At 30.5% G+C, this 18,333-nt stretch overlaps 2 protein-coding genes across 2 annotated transcripts; both read left to right on the forward strand.

Moving 5' to 3' along the window:
• The first annotated feature begins 1,430 nt into the window (after positions 1 to 1,430).
• On the forward strand, positions 1,431 to 4,752 carry LOC129318854 (5-epiaristolochene 1,3-dihydroxylase-like). Its single transcript, XM_054963830.1, has 3 exons — positions 1,431 to 1,870; positions 2,756 to 3,205; positions 4,067 to 4,752. The coding sequence occupies exons 1-3, from the start codon at positions 1,454 to 1,456 to the stop codon at positions 4,697 to 4,699; spliced, it is 1,500 nt and encodes a 499-aa protein (XP_054819805.1). The 5' UTR covers positions 1,431 to 1,453; the 3' UTR covers positions 4,700 to 4,752.
• Positions 4,753 to 12,147: 7,395 nt separating this feature from the next.
• LOC129318784 (cytochrome P450 71D11-like) lies at positions 12,148 to 15,751 on the forward strand. Its single transcript, XM_054963737.1, has 3 exons — positions 12,148 to 12,606; positions 14,035 to 14,508; positions 14,935 to 15,751. The coding sequence occupies exons 1-3, from the start codon at positions 12,172 to 12,174 to the stop codon at positions 15,562 to 15,564; spliced, it is 1,539 nt and encodes a 512-aa protein (XP_054819712.1). The 5' UTR covers positions 12,148 to 12,171; the 3' UTR covers positions 15,565 to 15,751.
• Positions 15,752 to 18,333: the final 2,582 nt, after the last annotated feature.

Raw genomic sequence — 18,333 nt, forward strand, 5'->3', positions numbered from 1 at the left:
TATTCTGTTCCCGTAGTCTGATCAAAAGTTAGAATTGTTGTTCACCAAATAGAAAAGTTAGAATTGATAAAAACTGCATCATCAATATCAACAAAAAAAATCCAGCCAACCAAAAAAAAAATCATCAACATAAAATATAAATTTTATAGCGAGTCGAAAATTACAGACATAAAATTTTTACAATATATGAACTAATTTTTAAAGTTTTTATTATATGCGAGGAAACATGCAGACACACACAACTTGTTAAAAACTTTTTCCTATATAATTAAAAATTAGTATTAATTTGTTCTTGATATAGCTGCTTTATATGTTTGACTAAATAATTAAATTTCGCAATTAGAATATGACTTTGCATAGATAACCTGAAAAGCATAGAACTTTTAACCAACTTTAAGGGCGGCCAAAGAATTGTTAAATCCACGGATTGATTGATTTAAAGAAAAATTTATATGCCACTAGTGATTAATTAAATAGTAATTAAGTCCATGTCACCGCTACAAAGAAAACCTTATCACAGCAACCATCTACACTATACAAATGTGTGTGCATATATTTAAGTTTAACTTCAACCCTGAAAAATTGAAAAACAAACATAAAAATCATATACCAGAAAAAAAATATATCGAGGGAAAATTACATTCAAACACACAAACATAACAAAATTTATAAATTTATGTTTAAGAATTTTAAAAGCTTAAATCATCATTTTTTTGTGTAATCTACAATACCTCATGTCTTTGAGTCTAACTAATACAGTTAATATAGCTTGTGGGTAACTCTTTGGAGGCATGCCACCCACCTATCCAAGACTTAAACTCAAGACTTCTAATTATTAAATTAGATTAACCTCCTTATCCATTGATCTAAGCACCCAGTGGTGAAGCTTAGATTTTTTTTTTAATAATATGAGGAATAAACCTTGCCAATAGCAGAGATTATCTCCTCCAAGATAGCTTAAATTATTTTTTCCCATATGTAAATTATTAAAATATGATTTTTTTTTTTCCATGAGCATGGACATTTAGTAAAGTAGCAAGAAATCTAAAACCAATACATCAGAACTAACAACAACATCAAAAAGTCCCTTATAATTTGAAGTTGTAATGTATTTCATATTGCAATGTGGATCAAATTTAGATCTTTAAATGTAATTTTCCCCGGTCTCATTAATGAAAAGATTAGACTAATTAAATCTAAAAAGATTGTATCTGTTCATAAAATAAAGACTGAAATATAAGGTTCTATCCAGCTGGGCAACGTAACATAGGAATTATCTGGCTGCTAAATATTTTAAAAACAACAACTTGAAACAAAAACAAAAGAAAAGACAACGAAGTGAACAGGGACACAAATACATAAACATATGTATAAGTGTGTGTCTGTGTCCATATATATATATAGATATGTATTTATGTCATGTCCTGATCCATATTCAATCTGAATTTTGTCGATGGAACTCAACTTCATTATCTCCATGCTCTTCTTTCTTCTCTGTTCTATGTTGTTCGTCATAATCTTGACAAGTTTCAGAAATGGGAGAGAGCAGAAGCTGCCACCAGGGCCATGGAAGCTTCCGATTATAGGAAGCCTCCACCACCTGGGCGGGTCGCCAGCGGTCCACCGGCGATTTAGAGAACTGTCGGAGAAATATGGGCCGTTGATGCATGTTCAGCTAGGAGGGATCTCAACAGTGGTGGTTTCTTCTGCAGAAACTGCAGAACAAGTGTTGAAGACGAAGGATCATATATTTGGTCAACGGCCTCTTCTTGCTGGTTCTGATATTGTCTTTTATGGTCCCTCTGACATGATCATGTCCCCTACTGGAGATCACTGGAAGCTCCTCAGAAAGATTTTCTCTCACCATTTGGTAACTTCCCATAATCATTTGACCTTTTTTTTAGATTAACACCCCATTTACAAATTAAAATTCAATATTTACATGTTAAATTTCAGTATTTGCAAATAAATGGGACTTGTAAGTGAGTAGTTTCCTTATCTGGGACTTATATGTAATTTCTCTCTTTTTTTAAGATTTTATATCCTCGAATTGGAATATGCATAGAAAGAAGGTTTAGACGAACGATGAGGTGGAATAGGCTTGACTATCGTTTTGCAAGGTTGAGAGTTTAAATTTGATAGATGAAAAAAATCATATCAAGAGAACCATCGTAGTATTTGATATCCGATAATTATATTAAAAAATGAAGGATTAGATTATTGAGATAATTTAAGGAAGAAGTACTCGAAGAATTTGAAACTTCACCTAAAAGAAATAGAATTTGAGAGATTTTTTAGGACTCTAGCTAGTTTCTTTGCATGATACCCTCTAAAATTAAAAGATTGTAAATTTCTTGTGATGTAAGAAAGACAAAAAGACTGAGTGAGAGACAAATGCATTTAAATCTGATAGATTTTTTAGTATTATTTTGTTATCTAACTTCACGCACACGTAGTACGTATGAATTTCGATGTTATAAGATTAAAAATTTGCAAACTATTTCCAAAATTAATAAAATAAAGAGTAGGTAATTAAAGACAAATGAAATTAATATCATATATTCTTATATAATCTGATCACTTCTATTATTTTCTCGTTTTAACGTCACTAGCTTTTACAATTTTTAAAACCAAATTACACACACATAAATAATATATGCAAAACCAGCACACGATGATCAATGACCAAAATAAGCCCGGATTTTAATTCTGCGTGAGTAATATAATATAATTATGTGTTGCTCCTTAATTACAGTTTAATGCTGCGCGAGTAAGATCGTTCGGATCAGCGAGGGAAGAAGAAGTGACCAGTTTGATGAAATGTTTATCTGCAGAAGCTGGCTCTGAGGTGAACTTCACTGAGAAAATTTTTGCCACCGCTTGTAGGATGGCCACCAGGTCAGCTTTCGGTGAGAAGCACAAGGACCAGGTAGGACCCATTCTCGGGGTCTGTAATATGCTTCTCAAGTCGCCACATGGAATCTGCGATCTGTTTCCTTCTCAGAAGTGGCTTCAGGTCGTTACCGGAGTCCGGAGTGGGTATGTGGAGCTTCGTCGGAAAATTGACAGGGTTCTGGAAAACATCATCGCCGATCACCACGTCGGTGATGATGCCGGAGAAGAAGAAGAATGTTTGCTCTCTGTTCTTTTGAATTTGCAGCGTCATGGTGATTTGACGACGGACAACGTTAAAGCCGCCATGTTGGTTAGTACCTTTCTTTTGACCACGCATGCGATGTCTTGTTGGTTGGTGCCTGACCAAATAAATGTGTTTCGGGATTTTGTTTTTGTTTTATTGAACTTCACCGACATTTTCCAACAAGTTCATAACAAGATTTTCCCCTTCAAAACATTCTTGTTGAACATTCCTAATAATTAAGAAAATTAGACACTTAATTTTTATAATTTTAACTCAATTATAACTTATAATCTTTATAACTTAGTTCATAAATTTTAATTCAATAAAATTCAGCTCTTATAATTTTAATTATTTAAAACATTAGTCCCTAACTTTTAAGAAATAACTTTAACTAGTTCTTGTAATTTTATTTTTTAACATATAAGGACTAACATTTTAAATGATTAAAATTATAGGGATTGAGTTCAACTCAATCAAAGTTTTGATACTAATAAGTAACAATTAAGTTAAAATTATAAGAGCAAAAGTACACATAAGTCAAAATTTAGAAACTGTGTTATAATTGAATCTAGTAAACTATGAGAACAAATGATTAATTTTTCCACAATAATTCTTGATATAAGACAAAATATATATTGTTATTTGTCTAATTATCATTTATATGCTCGCTCAATAGTATATATTGTTCGGCACTACTACTACTCCATAGTCTCCATTAATGCCGTATAAAATAGACATACATGTGAGATCCCGATATACATTATGCATACTGAAACATATAGTTTTTCTCTCAATCAAGAGAGGAGGGAGATTATAAGTTTATATGATAATTGAAATCTCTAATTACATTACATATATATGTGTGTGTGTGTGTGTGTATAACCACCTCTATTGATGCTGTATCATTATATTTTGTGGACTGTACAGGACGTGATACTAGCAGGATTCGATTCGCCATCTAGAACAGTAGAATGGGCTATGGCAGAAATGGTGAGAAAACCAACAATACTGAGAAGAGCACAAGAAGAAGTGAGACAAGTCTTGAGGATCAAAGGACACATCGATGAATCAGCATTACAGGAGCTGAAATATCTCAAAGCTATCTTCAAAGAAACTCTAAGACTACACCCTCCTTCTCCTCTCTTGGCTCCAAGAGAATGCACACAGACTTGTGAGATCAATGGCTACACAATACCAGAGAGAACTCAAGTGTTTGTTAATGTTTGGGCCATTACAAGAGATCCCAAGTATTGGAGTTCATCATCTGATACAGAAGAGTTTGTTCCTGAAAGATTCATGAACAGTTCTGTTGATTACAGAGGGTCAAACTTTGAGTTCATTCCATTTGGTGCAGGAAAGAGAGGGTGTCCAGGAATGTTGTTTGGTCTTGCCATTGGAGAGATTCTTCTGGCACACTTACTGTGTTATTTTGATTGGAAACTTCCCTTTGGGAAAACTCCAGGAACCCTAGATATGACTGAACTTATGGACTCAACCTTGAAAAAGAAAAATAATCTAATCCTTGTTCCCACTCCTCATGCTAATCTTGTCTGTACATAGTTGAATCAACTTGGAGAGATTTTGAAGCTAGCTGGTTAGTTTCACATGGCTGATTATGAGATTTATTTAATTTTTTTATTGGAATGTTGATAAGTAGTTGAAGTGAACTAGGTTCCAATGGCTCGTCAAGACTAGAGCAAGCTTCATTGCTCAAAGAACGATGACCAACGTATTCATATAGATTCTCCGTTAACAAAGCCCTCACATCGCTAGCTGATACAAACTCATGCTTTTATCGGATTTTTAAAATTAATTTATGCACATCTTGTGCCACATGTACATTTGTAATGAAGTGTTTGCTTTAATATTTCATACAAGAAATTTGTCCATATTATATATTTTGACGATGATGAAATCTTCAATTTAAAATTTATTGATTTTTTATTTACACATTTGAAAATTAAAGTGAGTTCAATCCCAATAACTCATCAAGACTGATACTCTATTTGGATGGAAATAAAACATGTAAAGATAAAAAAACTACGAGAGAAAATTAAAAAAAATATTTTTCTCTTATTTAGATAAGGAGAGAAAAGTAAGAGAGAGAAAAATTGAGGGAAAATATTATATGTGTGGGACTCATATTATTTTCTTCCCAAACTCTCTCTCCACACATGAGGGATTTTGACAGGAAATTAAAAGTTCATTCCACATGTTACTCTTTTGCTTGATTTAATTGATATATGGTCTATTAAATGTCTCTTCCGCATATGTGTGTGTGTCTGTGTTAGCCACGAATATACAGATTATTACCGAAATAATATGCCTTAATTAGAAAGTCTTCGCATAGATCACCTTAAAAATGAGAGCTTTAATCAATTTTAGCTGCCAGCGTAGGAGTTGATGAGAAGAGGTGATAGGCTGTATTATTTGACTAAATCCAAAAGATTAGCTCATAAGTCATAACTTAAGATGGAAGCAACAGTATTGAATAATACTCCCTATTCGCTCTAAAATATAATCATTTTTTTTAAAAAAAAACATATATTAAAAAAGTTTTCATTCTCGCAAAAAAAAATATTATTTTACTTTTTTACTCTTACTCTCAATTATCAATGTACTTCATGAGGAGTGAAAGATAACTTTAAATAAAGGTTTAGGTCAATAAATATAATAGGTAATGGAGTTACTTATATTTTGAATTAAGATTAATTAAAGAAAAATATTTATATTTTGGATTAGAGGGAGTATTATCCAGGCACAATCATTGTGTGAAGAATAAATCAAACAAAAATAGAATAATAAAATAAAGTAAACAAGCTGATTAAGGGCCCGTTTGAATTTCAATTGGATATACTTGATTATAAAAATAATTAATTAATAAAATTACTTTTAATTATAATTAATTATGTTATAACACAATCTATTTAAATACTATTTTTTTAAAATTAATTTTAGTTGTATAAATTATCATAAAAAATAGTACTTTTTTAAAATTAAATTACTGATAAAATTGTATTTAATATCATTAAATTTATTAAAATTTATTTAAGAAGCAAAATATATTATTTAACTATAAAACTGAACCTATAAGCAATCTTTCAGAGCTTATTTCAAATAATAATTCTGGCTCAATAATTAATTATTACATTTTTTTTGGCTGATTGGGTAATTTTTGTTAAAATCGATTATATGGCTGAAAAAATCAATTGTCTATGCAATCCAAACAGGCTGTAAGATCATATGTGTATATATAATATCATTCATGTCTGGACCCCTCGTTGATCAGTATAGATCAGTATAATTTGGCAATGATGAGTCTCAACTTCTTCTCCTTGGGCTTCCTTCTATTGTTCTTCATAACTATTCTGAAGCTGGTCATAAGGAGCTTCAGAAGCAGTGTTCATGGTAGAAAAGAAGCAATGCTGCCGGGGCCATGGAGGCTTCCGATCATAGGAAGCGTCCATCTCCTGGGGGGCTCGCTGCCGCACCGTCGAATGAGGGAATTGTCGGAGAAATACGGGCCGTTGATGCACTTGTAGATGGGAGGGATGTCAACGGTGGTGGTTTATTCTACAGAAACTACGAAACAAGTGTTGAAACTTGAAAAACGAAGGATCATATATTTGGTCAAAGGCCTCTTTTTGCTATTTCTAATGTTTCGTTTTACGGTCCCATGGACACCATCTTGTCCCGTACTGGAGATTACTGGAAGCTCATCACAAAGGTTTGCTCTCACCAGTTGGTAATTAATTTTAATTTTGTTTATATATATATATATATATATATGACAAAATACAATTATTAGTTGCTATAATTTTAATGTGTTTTGGTATATGTCCCTATAATTTTTTTCATTGTTTCAAACCACTCTAGGTTTATCCTGTGTGCTCATTAATCTTTTTTTTTAATATATCCAAAAGAATAATGATGTGCAAGCACCAACGATATTAAATATGTTGGTCATGTGATTAACATCATTAACTTTTGTACTGATGTGGAATTATATTTCAATATAATTACAAATTGTTACAAAAATAATACTCCTTCTATTTCAAATTATAGGGTATTTTTGAAAGCGTTTCTCCATTTTAAAATGTAAGAAACTTTTGGTAAATTGAGATTTTATTAAATTTTTCAATTTTAATATTACTTTTTCTTTCTCTATAATTAATTTCCATCTCTTCTCTTTTCAATATATTAAATTATAGATATTTTTAAAAGTTTGTATTTTTTTTTTTGAAAAGATAAGGTTGTTAAGTATATTTAATAAGGTTTATTGATATGTAAAATTTTATTTAAAAGTGTCTTATAATTTAAAATGAAGAGAGTAATACTATACTCTTACTGGTCCTATTTATAAATTATTTTCAATATATTTCATCGGGATAAATGAAAACCTTAAACTTTATTAGTTATATTTTAAAATTTAATAAGTTTTCATCTTTACTCCTAAATGAGGACAAAAAATTATTTTTAATAATTTTTTCTAGCATTTAATAAGGCAAAAATATAAAAATAAATATAAAAATATTGAAGTGCTCTATAAATAAAACTAGAATTAATTTTCATTTTCTAGCCATAATCAGAAAGTCTTCACATAGATCACTTGAAAATGTAAACTTTCATCAATTATTTTAGGCCGGCAAGGAAGTTATTGATTCGATTTTTAAGAAAATTGTGTCTCCACTAGTTATTAAGGAATTAATCAAGTTAATCCTATCCACTAATTAATTAACAAATTAAATAAACTGAAAGTTACTCATTGTTCCCATCTTCAGAGGCAAACTGTATCACCACAACCAGCCACATGCATATTTAAAGTTAGCTTCAAATCCTAAAAACATGAAAAATAAAAGTAATTAAAAATGATGCATCCGAAAACGAAACCTCAACTCTCTCAAGGGAAACTTATATTGAACCATAGAAACATTATAAAACATTAAAACTTATAATTGAAGAATTTGCTTCAATTATTAACATATGATTTTTGTCGTGAGCGAACAGTTATTTTAATAATAAACCTAAAATTTAATTGTGATAACTCTAATGGTCTGTTTGGTAGTTTGGAATCAATAAGACGGAAAGGAAGTCCAAAATGGAATCCACGCGATAGTGTGTTTGGCATGCTATAAATGCTATTCTCAAAAATGCCCGATTCCTGCAAAATAGGAAATGGAATCCATGCCATAGTGTGTTTATGATTCAATGGACAAGGTTTTATTTATTTTTAATGTTGAAAATGAAATTGGAGGAGAAGAATGCTTACTCTCTTGTTATTTTGAATTTGCAATGTTATCGTAATTTGACCATAGACAACGTTAAAGCCGTCATCTTGGTAGGTGCTGACTTTGCTCTCTTCCTCTAAACTAAAGTAGGGATTAAGAATTGAGGTTGATGGACTCTTCATTTAAATTTATTTTTATGAGGGTTTGAATTTGAAAAAATAGCATTTTTAAAAAAATTGAGTTTTGAAGCTCGACCTTAACAAGTCTTGAAAAATAGCATTGTTACGAATATAAAAAAAATTATAAATATTTAAATAAAATTTATAAATTATTTATTTTCAATAAGGATAATTTAATAATTTATATGAATTCATTACTAGTAGAAAAGTCCTTAGAGACTTTAAAAAAATTATAACATTTTTAAAGATTAAATTATTATTTATATATTTTAAAAAAATTTTATTGTAATAGTATTACTATGACATTATAATAATTTTATAATATATTAAATTTCAACCATTGTAGTTGAAACTTAATGGTGGAAAAGATAGAAGAATAAGAGGAGAGAAGCTAACTCTATTAGGTTTTAAGTGCACCTGAAATGAAATAGTAAACTATAGCTTTTAAAAATTAATCATATTCAAGTCCCTTGTGAGATCAAGAGTTGGCTTTTACAACTTAACACTAATATATATAGGATTAAAAGTCAAAAATGTTTTGAAATTTTTTCTCAAGGGAAGACTAGTATTTTGAATTTTTTTGGAGTAATTTTATCTTAAAATTTTCATGTTAACACTAATATATATAGGATTAAAGGGCAAAAATATCTCTTTTTTTAAAGTATCTTGAATTTTTTTCGAAGCAATTCTTTTGAAATTTTAAAAAATGAAACAATTTTGTTGTCTGACTAATAGTTCACTGTTAAATGTGATTTTGACCCAAAAAAATGACGTGGCATGCTGAATGGACCTCTCTCACCCTCTTCTCCCCTCCCCCAACTCCGCCCCAAAAAAAAACAAAAAAACAAAAAACTCTCGCCGGTCTCACTCTTCGGAAGCTTGTCGGTGCCCTCGTCGTCCTTCATCTTCAGCCTCCAAGTTCCATGAATTCCTCGCCCAGCCCTTTCGCATTGACTCGTCTTCTTGCTAATCCCAGCTTTGCTTCCTTTGCTTCGCTTTGTCCCTGCTCCACCCACAAGAGGCTCTTCGAATCTGACGGTGACAGGCGAAGCAAGCGTACGATCAAGAACAGCGAATCCGCTGCACGATCTTGGGCTCGCAAGCAGGAAAATATTTCTTCTTCTTTCCATTTGCTCTTGCTTTTTATTTTTACTTCCCTGACCTTCTTTCTCTCTAGAGGTTTACACGAATGAGTTGGAGCAAAAACGCGCTCTCTAAAGGAAGAGCATGAGACTCTCACAGAACAGCTACAACAGGTAGGCTCTATATATATCGTATGTTCTGTACAAATTCGTGGGTGTGTCTGTGTGTGTGATGATCAAAGTATTATTATTATTATTATTATGATTTTGGTTTGGTGTTGTAGATGGACGAAGCTCCTGCAACGAGCAAACAAAAGCTGAAGAAGCCTCTGTGTCGAACATTGACGACTCCATTTTAAGAAGTCTTAGCTTGCAAGTTCCAGCCTTGGTTTTGCACAAATCTGAATTATTTGCCTGGGAGAGGATTCTCTGCAGCCACATTTTTGTACAGAGTGCTTTAATTTGGCTGAATAGAAGTCTGCAAAAAAAAAAAAAAATAGCTGCAAAGGATTCATTTCCTTATGATGATATGCAATCGATAATCATACCATAGCCTTTCTCAACATAAAGCATTCATAATCATACCAGACGGAGAAGAATAGCTTTGGAGGAGGAAGAAGAAGACCGTGTCGTACTACGACGCGCCAGAAAGAGTGGACTCACGAGGGAAAGAAGAGGGTGAGAAAAGTCCAGTCAGCATGCCACATCAATTTTTTTTTTTTGGTCAAAATCACATTTAACAGTAAAGTGTTAGTCAGAGTTTACGGTGATCAGGTGAAATTATGGAACTGGGTTCCTACTCATCCCAAAGATGGTGTACCATTTTTGAGGTGAGATCTGGATTATTTAAATTTTAATTTGAATGATTCACATTTAAAATATTATATTATATTATATTTATTAAAATAAAAATTTTTATTTTAATGATTTAATTTAATATTAAATTTTTTTAATTAATATATATTAATTATTTAGATGCTCTCTGTACAGTTCAAATTTGGACTATGTACTCATCTCTAGAATGAGCATTGATCTCATGAAATTATTTCTTTTTGAAAGTTTCAGGATAATTTTTTAAAAAAAAAAGTTTAGCCACCAAACGTCAACCACAAATATACACATTATTAAAAAAATAATACTCCTAAAAAGTGTGAGCTTTAATCAAATTTTAGCCGCCAGCGTAAGAGTTGAAGTCTTCGGATTAATTTGATTAATCAAAGTTAAATTTTATGTGCTACTGGTGATTAAAATATCAATTAAGTTCCTGTCAGTCTCCGCAAAACTCTACAAAAACCAGCTATGTGTGTGTGCGCGCGCGCGCGCATTTTAAATTAATTAGCTTCAATAATTCCTAGAAAGTGAAAAGAAGAAATAAAAAATAAAATCTCAATGGAAAAGTATATTCAAGCATACAAACATGATGGTATTTATATATTGATGAATTTTAAAAGCTCAAATTATGAAAAATATTATTTTTTTCATGAGCGAACAGTTTTTTTAATATCAAAATAAATTTAATAGTAATCATTCTAAAGCCCTTTATAAGTTAATGGATTAGGTTGTATTTTAAAATGATGCATGAGAGATGGAAAGTAAAGCAGTAAGAATTTTTGGCAAAAAATAAAGTAGTAAGAAGTATAAAAATTATTTAAAAGGTCTCTTGTAATTATTGGATATAATACTGAGAGTTTTTTTTTCTTCGATTGAAAAAATTATAATTAATCCTATATCATTTCATGAACTAAACTAACTTTTAATAGCTAATGGCTTTTTAAAATATTTTTTTTCATAAAAAGTAACATATTTTTAATATGTAAAGTGTCATTAGACTAACACTTCCTTTAATCAAGTGTAGTTACTCACACTTTGGTTTTATAGACACCATCTTAGCTTCCGTTTGCTTATTAAAAAAGAATGAAAAGAAATGGATTGATAAAAATAAAGGTAAAATAAGAGGATTAAATAAGATAGATGAACACATTCATAAAAAAAAGAGATAATTTAGTCTATGAGATTAAGAATTAGGAATCATGATTCATAAAATTTTTTAAGGGTATTGAGATTTTCACATTTGTAATATATATTAATGAGTTTTATCATGCTTCTCATAAAAAAATGATGATTTAATTTATTTTTATTTTTATTTTTTTAATTTATTTCACTTCATTTCATTCTAATAATCAAACAGAAGCTTAGTGATTTTTAGTTTCCTGCATGACCCTTTACAGAAATGTGTCTTAATTTTATAAGGACACAATTTTGAATATAAAAACAAAAAAAAAATCATTTCATTGTGTGAAGAATGGCATATAAAATTTATTTCAATTTATATTCAACAGTATTGAATATTATATATCCATACACGTTCCTTGCACGGAAGTAAAACAGCAATAATTGTGTGAAGAATAAATAAAAAAAAAAAACAGAATAAAATAATAAAGTAATTACGGATTCATTAAGAAAATATGCATATATACATACGTAGCACGCGCATCAGCCATGTCTTGACCCCTCGCTGATCAGTATAATTTGGCAGTGATGCGATGAGCCACAACTTCTTCTCCTTGCCCTTCCTTCTCTGTTCTATCTTGTTCTTCATAACTATTCTAAAACTGGTTATAAGGAGCTTCAGAAGCATAGTTCGTGGCAGAAAAGTGGTAAAGCTGCCACCAGGGCCATGGAGGCTTCCGATCATAGGGAGCGTCCACCACCTGGGGGGCTCGCTGCCGCACCGTCGAATGAGGGAACTGTCGGAGAAATACGGGCCGTTGATTCACCTGCAGATGGGAGGGATGTCAACGGTGGTGGTTTCTTCTGCAGAAACCGCAAAACAAGTGTTGAAAACGAAGGATCATATATTCGGTCAGAGGCCTCTTCTTTCAATTTCTGATGTTTTGTTTTACGGTCCCAGTAACATCGTCATGTCCCCTACTGGAGATTACTGGAAGCTCATCAGAAAGATTTGCTCTCACCAACTGGTAATTCATTTTAATATTTTTTTTTTGACAAGCCTAGGTATTATCACTGCCCAATTAGACTAATCCAAATCCTTGCTATGTGAGACCATTATTATCAATAGTAGCTTTATAGATGCTTCGAAATGCCTTTGACATTTTTGTTAATTTTAACTTTGTTATGTTTATATACAAATATATAATATTTGAAGGACTAGTTGACTTCCCTCCTCTTATCATTCTCATCCTTGAATCTCATAACTTCGTAGTTGAGATTTAGTTTCTTATATTAATATTATAATAATCATAATTTTATATATTAAATCTCAACCATTGAGATTTGAGTTTCAAAGGTGAGAAAGCTATATATGAGCAAGGAGGGACTGGATTGGGGGTGGATGCTGGGAACCAACTCAGTTAATTGCTTTTTATTTGAGTTTGCCTTTGCTTTTGAATTAGCATAAGCATGGAATCAAGTTTTAAAATATCGAGATTACTAAATCAAGTGCGTTATCCTAGAATAACTTAAAATTATATTATTGCAGATTACCAAAAAAATATTTGATATTGAATCTGATGAGTGATCTGTTAGGATTACTTTCTTTTTACGATTTCTCTCTTATCGTGCGCTCCACCCAAAACGTGTGAATTAATGTTGAAGTTAGAATTATGTGAAGAAAATAAAGAGGAAATGGCTTATTAAAAACATTAGAATTTGAGAGATTTTTTAGATTAGTTTCTTGTCTGTATATAAATTTCATATATTATATGTGTGCGATTTTAATCTTTCAAACTTAATATGTATTTGAAGTGACAAAAATATATAACAAAAGGTGAAAGACAAAAGCAAAATAACTTTCTTTGACCAAAGAAGAGATAAAATAATTTTATTCAAGGAACGAAATAGAATTGCGTACCTGATCGGTTCCTTATAATAGATTGATTCTTTCCATTTATATTTATATTATTTCAAAATATAAGCTCACATGTTCATGACCTCCTTTCTTTTTCGGTCAACTTAATTATAAACTAAAAGTAAATTTTCTCAAGGGCTAACTATGAAGTTAGACTCTTTCTGGAGAGCTAAAACTTTCATGTTTATTAAGAAATATTAGTTATAATTTTGAAATTATAAAAAAATATTAATTATTCTAACTTTGCCTTTTATTAAGAATAAAAAAATGCTTTCAAACTTCACCTATGTCAAAGACAAGAGAGAGTAGGTCACACAAAGAAATGAATATAAATATTTAGTTTTAGAGTTTTACAAATAAGAAAAATTACAGTCAAGTCCTGAATAAAAAGTTAATTATTTTGTCAGCTTATTTACAAGTAAAATTTTAAAATTTTAGTATTTATAAGTGGTTGGGACTTATAAGTAATTAATTTTCACGAGATTTATACGAACTTTTCACTTACAAAAATATGTGTGCTGCGTGTTATTCCGCACAGTTAAACGCGACGCGTGTAAGATCATTCCAATCAGTGAGGGAAGAGGAAGCGTCAAGTTTGATGAGATGTTTATATGCAGAAGCTGGGTCTCCTGTGAACCTCACTCAGAAGATTTTTGCAACGGCTTGTAGGATTGCTTCAAGGTCAGCTTTCGGCGAGAATAATATTAAGCACGACAATGGCCGAGAAGAAGAAGCAATGATGTGGCTTTGTGATGCGATTACTTCATTGTCACATGGTATCTCCGATCTGTTTCCTTCACAAAAGTGGCTTCAGGTGGTCACCGGAGCCAGACGCAGGTATGAGGAACTTCGTCAGAAAATGGATGTGGTTCTTGAAAACATCATCGCCGATCACGATGGTGCTGCAGGAGGACAAGGCGGAGAAGAAGAAAAAGACTGTTTACTCACTGTTCTCTTGAATTTGGAACGTCGCGGTGATTTGACCATCGACAATGTTAAAGCCGTCATCTTGGTTAGTGGGATTTTCCCCCCTAATATTATTGGCATAAGATAAAGTTAGAGTAATTGATATATTTTTTCAAGTATACCCCTTTTTATATATTATTATTTGAGTTCATAGACAATGATTTACGTGAATTATTAATTACAAATAAGAGTAAAATTAGAAAGTTACGTATTTTTTAAATAATTTTAAGTATATAACTACTATATTTTAATAAATGCGAAGTTGGTTAATTTTATCTTATATTAAAGATTGGAAATAGTATATTATAAATGCGTGCGCGCGCACACACATATATATACTTGTTTAATTTAAAATTATAAAGCATTTTTAACATCTCACTTTAAAAAAATGTCTCATATTTTTTCATGAAGGGAGTGTTTTACTAATAACAAGTCCAATTAATATTATTTATGCTATATAATGTACATGTAGGATGTGATACTAGGAGCATTCGAACCAGCATCAAGACTAGTAGAATGGGCCATGGCAGAGATGGTGAGAAAACCGACAATAATGAAGAGAGCACAAGAAGAAGTGAGACAAGTCTTCAAGACCAAGGGATATATTGATGAAACAAGTATTGAAGAACTGGAATACCTCAAAGGAGTGATCAAAGAGACTTTAAGACTCCATCCTCCAGCTCCTCTTCTGGCTCCCAGAGAATGCACAAAGACATGTGAGATCAGTGGCTTCACAATACCAAAGGGAACCCAAGTGCTTGTAAATGTTTGGGCCATTGGGAGAGATTCCAAGTATTGGAATTCATCATCTTCATTGTCTGATGCTGAAGAGTTTGTTCCTGAAAGATTCATGAATAGTTGTGTTGATTACAGAGGGTCCAACTTTGAGTACATTCCATTTGGTGCAGGGAAGAGAGTGTGTCCTGGGATGTTATTTGGTCCTGTTGTTGGAGAGATTCTTCTGGCAAACTTGTTGTGTTATTTTGATTGGGATCTTCCCTCTGGAACCACTCCAAAAACCCTAGACATGACTGAACTTATGGGCTCAACTGTGAGAAAGAAAGATAATCTCATCCTAATTCCTATTCCTCATCGTAATTAATCTTGTGTGCAAGTAGTTGATGAATGACCTTTGGAAAGAGCTTGAGAATAAGTTAGGTTGTATAGTTATGGATGGCTATACAAATCTTGTGAAATAAATGCGTATATGTAATATTTACTTTGACGATGGTGTATTAATATCAATGGTTCAAAATGAAATTATATATCCTAAGTAGCAGATTGCGGAAGCTGGTTAGTTTTATTACACATGGCTATGATTGAGATTTATTTAATTTTTTAATGGCACTTCGAAGGTTGAAGCAAACAGCTGGATTTTGATAACTCATCAAGACATAGCATAAGCTTTTATGCTCAAATTAAGAATCAAAATAGTACAAGGAAATTTGAGAATAAGATATTTTGATAAAAATAAAATTTTATTAATGATATTTTTTTAATATTACCTTTCACATATATATATTTTTTAATCTTCCTTCATAAATAGCTTATTAAATTAAGGGCATTTTTTAAAGCATATATATTTTTGTTTTAAAGAAGTAAAATTGTAAAGTATATTTGATAAACTTTATTGACATGTGTGATCTTATCTAAAAGTGTCTCATAAATTGAGATAAAAGAAATATTATGAGATTTATATAGAAACTTCTAACAAAGTTCAAACATTGTTAGTGAGTATGAAAACTACACTTTAATCTAAATATATATATATACACTCCTTTTATTATCATATATAAAATATTTTTAATTAAATCACGTATATATATATCAATAAAAAATTGTCATTTAGTTGAAATCTCATTAAATCACAATAATTTTTTAATTTTAATTCTAATAATGTCAATTATTATCATGGGCCCACAATTAATATCTCTTCTTTTTTTCAAGACAAATGTAAAATTATCTGATTACTTAAAAATATCATGGCACACTTTATATTAAAGGACAAAATAAATTTTTTTAAAAATATCCTATATAGGGACGGAGGGGGTGTATATTATAACTAAAAAATACAGATTGTTATGAAAATAATGTGGTATGGGTCGTAATCAAAAAGTCTTCAAATAGATCACCCTGAAAATGTGAACTTTAATTAAAAAATCAATTATCTTAGGCCGGCAAGGAATTGATTCCATTTTTAAGAAAATTGTGTCCCCACTAGTGATTAAAGTATTAATTAAGTTCAGATCCACTAATTGATTGACAAATAAACTGAAAGTTACTCTTTGTTTCCATCTTCAGAGACAAACTTTATCACCACAACCAGCTATTTATAGTTATATATGCATATTTGAAGTTAGCTTCAAACCCGGCCTGAAAAGAAAGAAAAACGAAAAACGAAAGTAATTAAAAATGACATCCGAAAGCGAACTCTCAACTCTAGGGAAAAATATAGGGAGAATGACAATAAAATTTTAAAAGATTAAATTAATAATAATTAGGCTATTGATAAAAAAAATTTAAAAATAAATTATAAATATCAATTTAAAACAGTTACAAATAAAATTACTGCTATAAGATAAGAGTTACACTTGATACTTAAATATTTATCTGCAATTAAAATTCCTAGATTTGTAATATTTAGATCAACATTTTTAACTTGTTTTTTCTTTAAATTTGTCATACTTAATTGTCATTAATTTAATATTTTGAAATCCAAAATTATATATTCAGACATAGAAAATGATAAAACTTATATATTGAAGAATTTTAAAAGCTTAAATTATTTTAAAAAAATGATTTTAGTCATGAGCGAACAGTTTTTAAATATTAATAAACCTAAAATTTAATTGTGATAATTCTAAAGCTTTTTATGATTTAAGGGACAAGCTTTCATTTTAATGTTGAGAGTTAGAGAATAAAGCAGTAAGAAATATAAAATGATTTAAAGTGGCCCGCGTAATTTTTGGATACATTAAATATAACTAAAAAAACAAATAATAGCAATAAATCTTAAAAAAGTCCCGAATAATTCACGATCAGAAGTCACATGCATGACTAGTAATTTATAGAAAAATTAAATGATCAATTTTAAATATGATTTTCTCAGATCTTATTCAGTTTAACTTGGCCCATTAGCCAGTGAATTACTAGTTACTACATAGAGTCTAAGATAAAACAGATTATATTGTTTGTTTATACATAAATATTGTGGTGATGACAAGCTAATTTTCCGCGTACAGTAGCGTAAGTGAAACAGGAAACACACACACACAACTATGTCATATTCTTGCATTCATGGTTTAATTAAAAAAAAAAGGGATTAAGGGTAATTTTTTCTTTTAACCTTGTCGGAAGGGTCATTAGACACTCTAGATGTAATTATCAGTCAATTTTGTTTCTTAACATTAAAATATTTCATCTCTCATCATCTTAATATTAACTTACTATTATTTCACTGTTAGTGAATTTCACACTGCATTTATTAATTTTTTTATTGTATAATGTTTGAATTCAGAGTGTCCATTAAACTTTAGTTTAATTTTAAGATAAAGTTAAGAAGCAAAAATAATACTAAATCAAATATTTTATAATACAAAATATTAAAAGATGTGATATTTAATGTTTAGGAACAGTATTAACTTATAATTAGGTTTATAGTACCCAATAATATTTAGGTGAAATTGAAAGGCAAAAATATCCTTCACCTTAATATATATATATATATGTATGTATGTATGTATGTATATTGAGTGAAGATGAAATGGCACAACAATGTAAAAAACGTACGGACAAGAAAGCAGAGACAAAAGCAAAATATATAAAAGTATAAACTAAACGTAGTCATCAAGAATCAAGAATGCATATATTA

Source organism: Prosopis cineraria, unplaced genomic scaffold, assembly GCF_029017545.1.
Source record: "Prosopis cineraria cultivar Desert tree isolate PC_DT_omini unplaced genomic scaffold, ASM2901754v1 PC8, whole genome shotgun sequence".
NCBI classification, from domain to species: Eukaryota; Viridiplantae; Streptophyta; class Magnoliopsida; order Fabales; family Fabaceae; genus Prosopis; species Prosopis cineraria.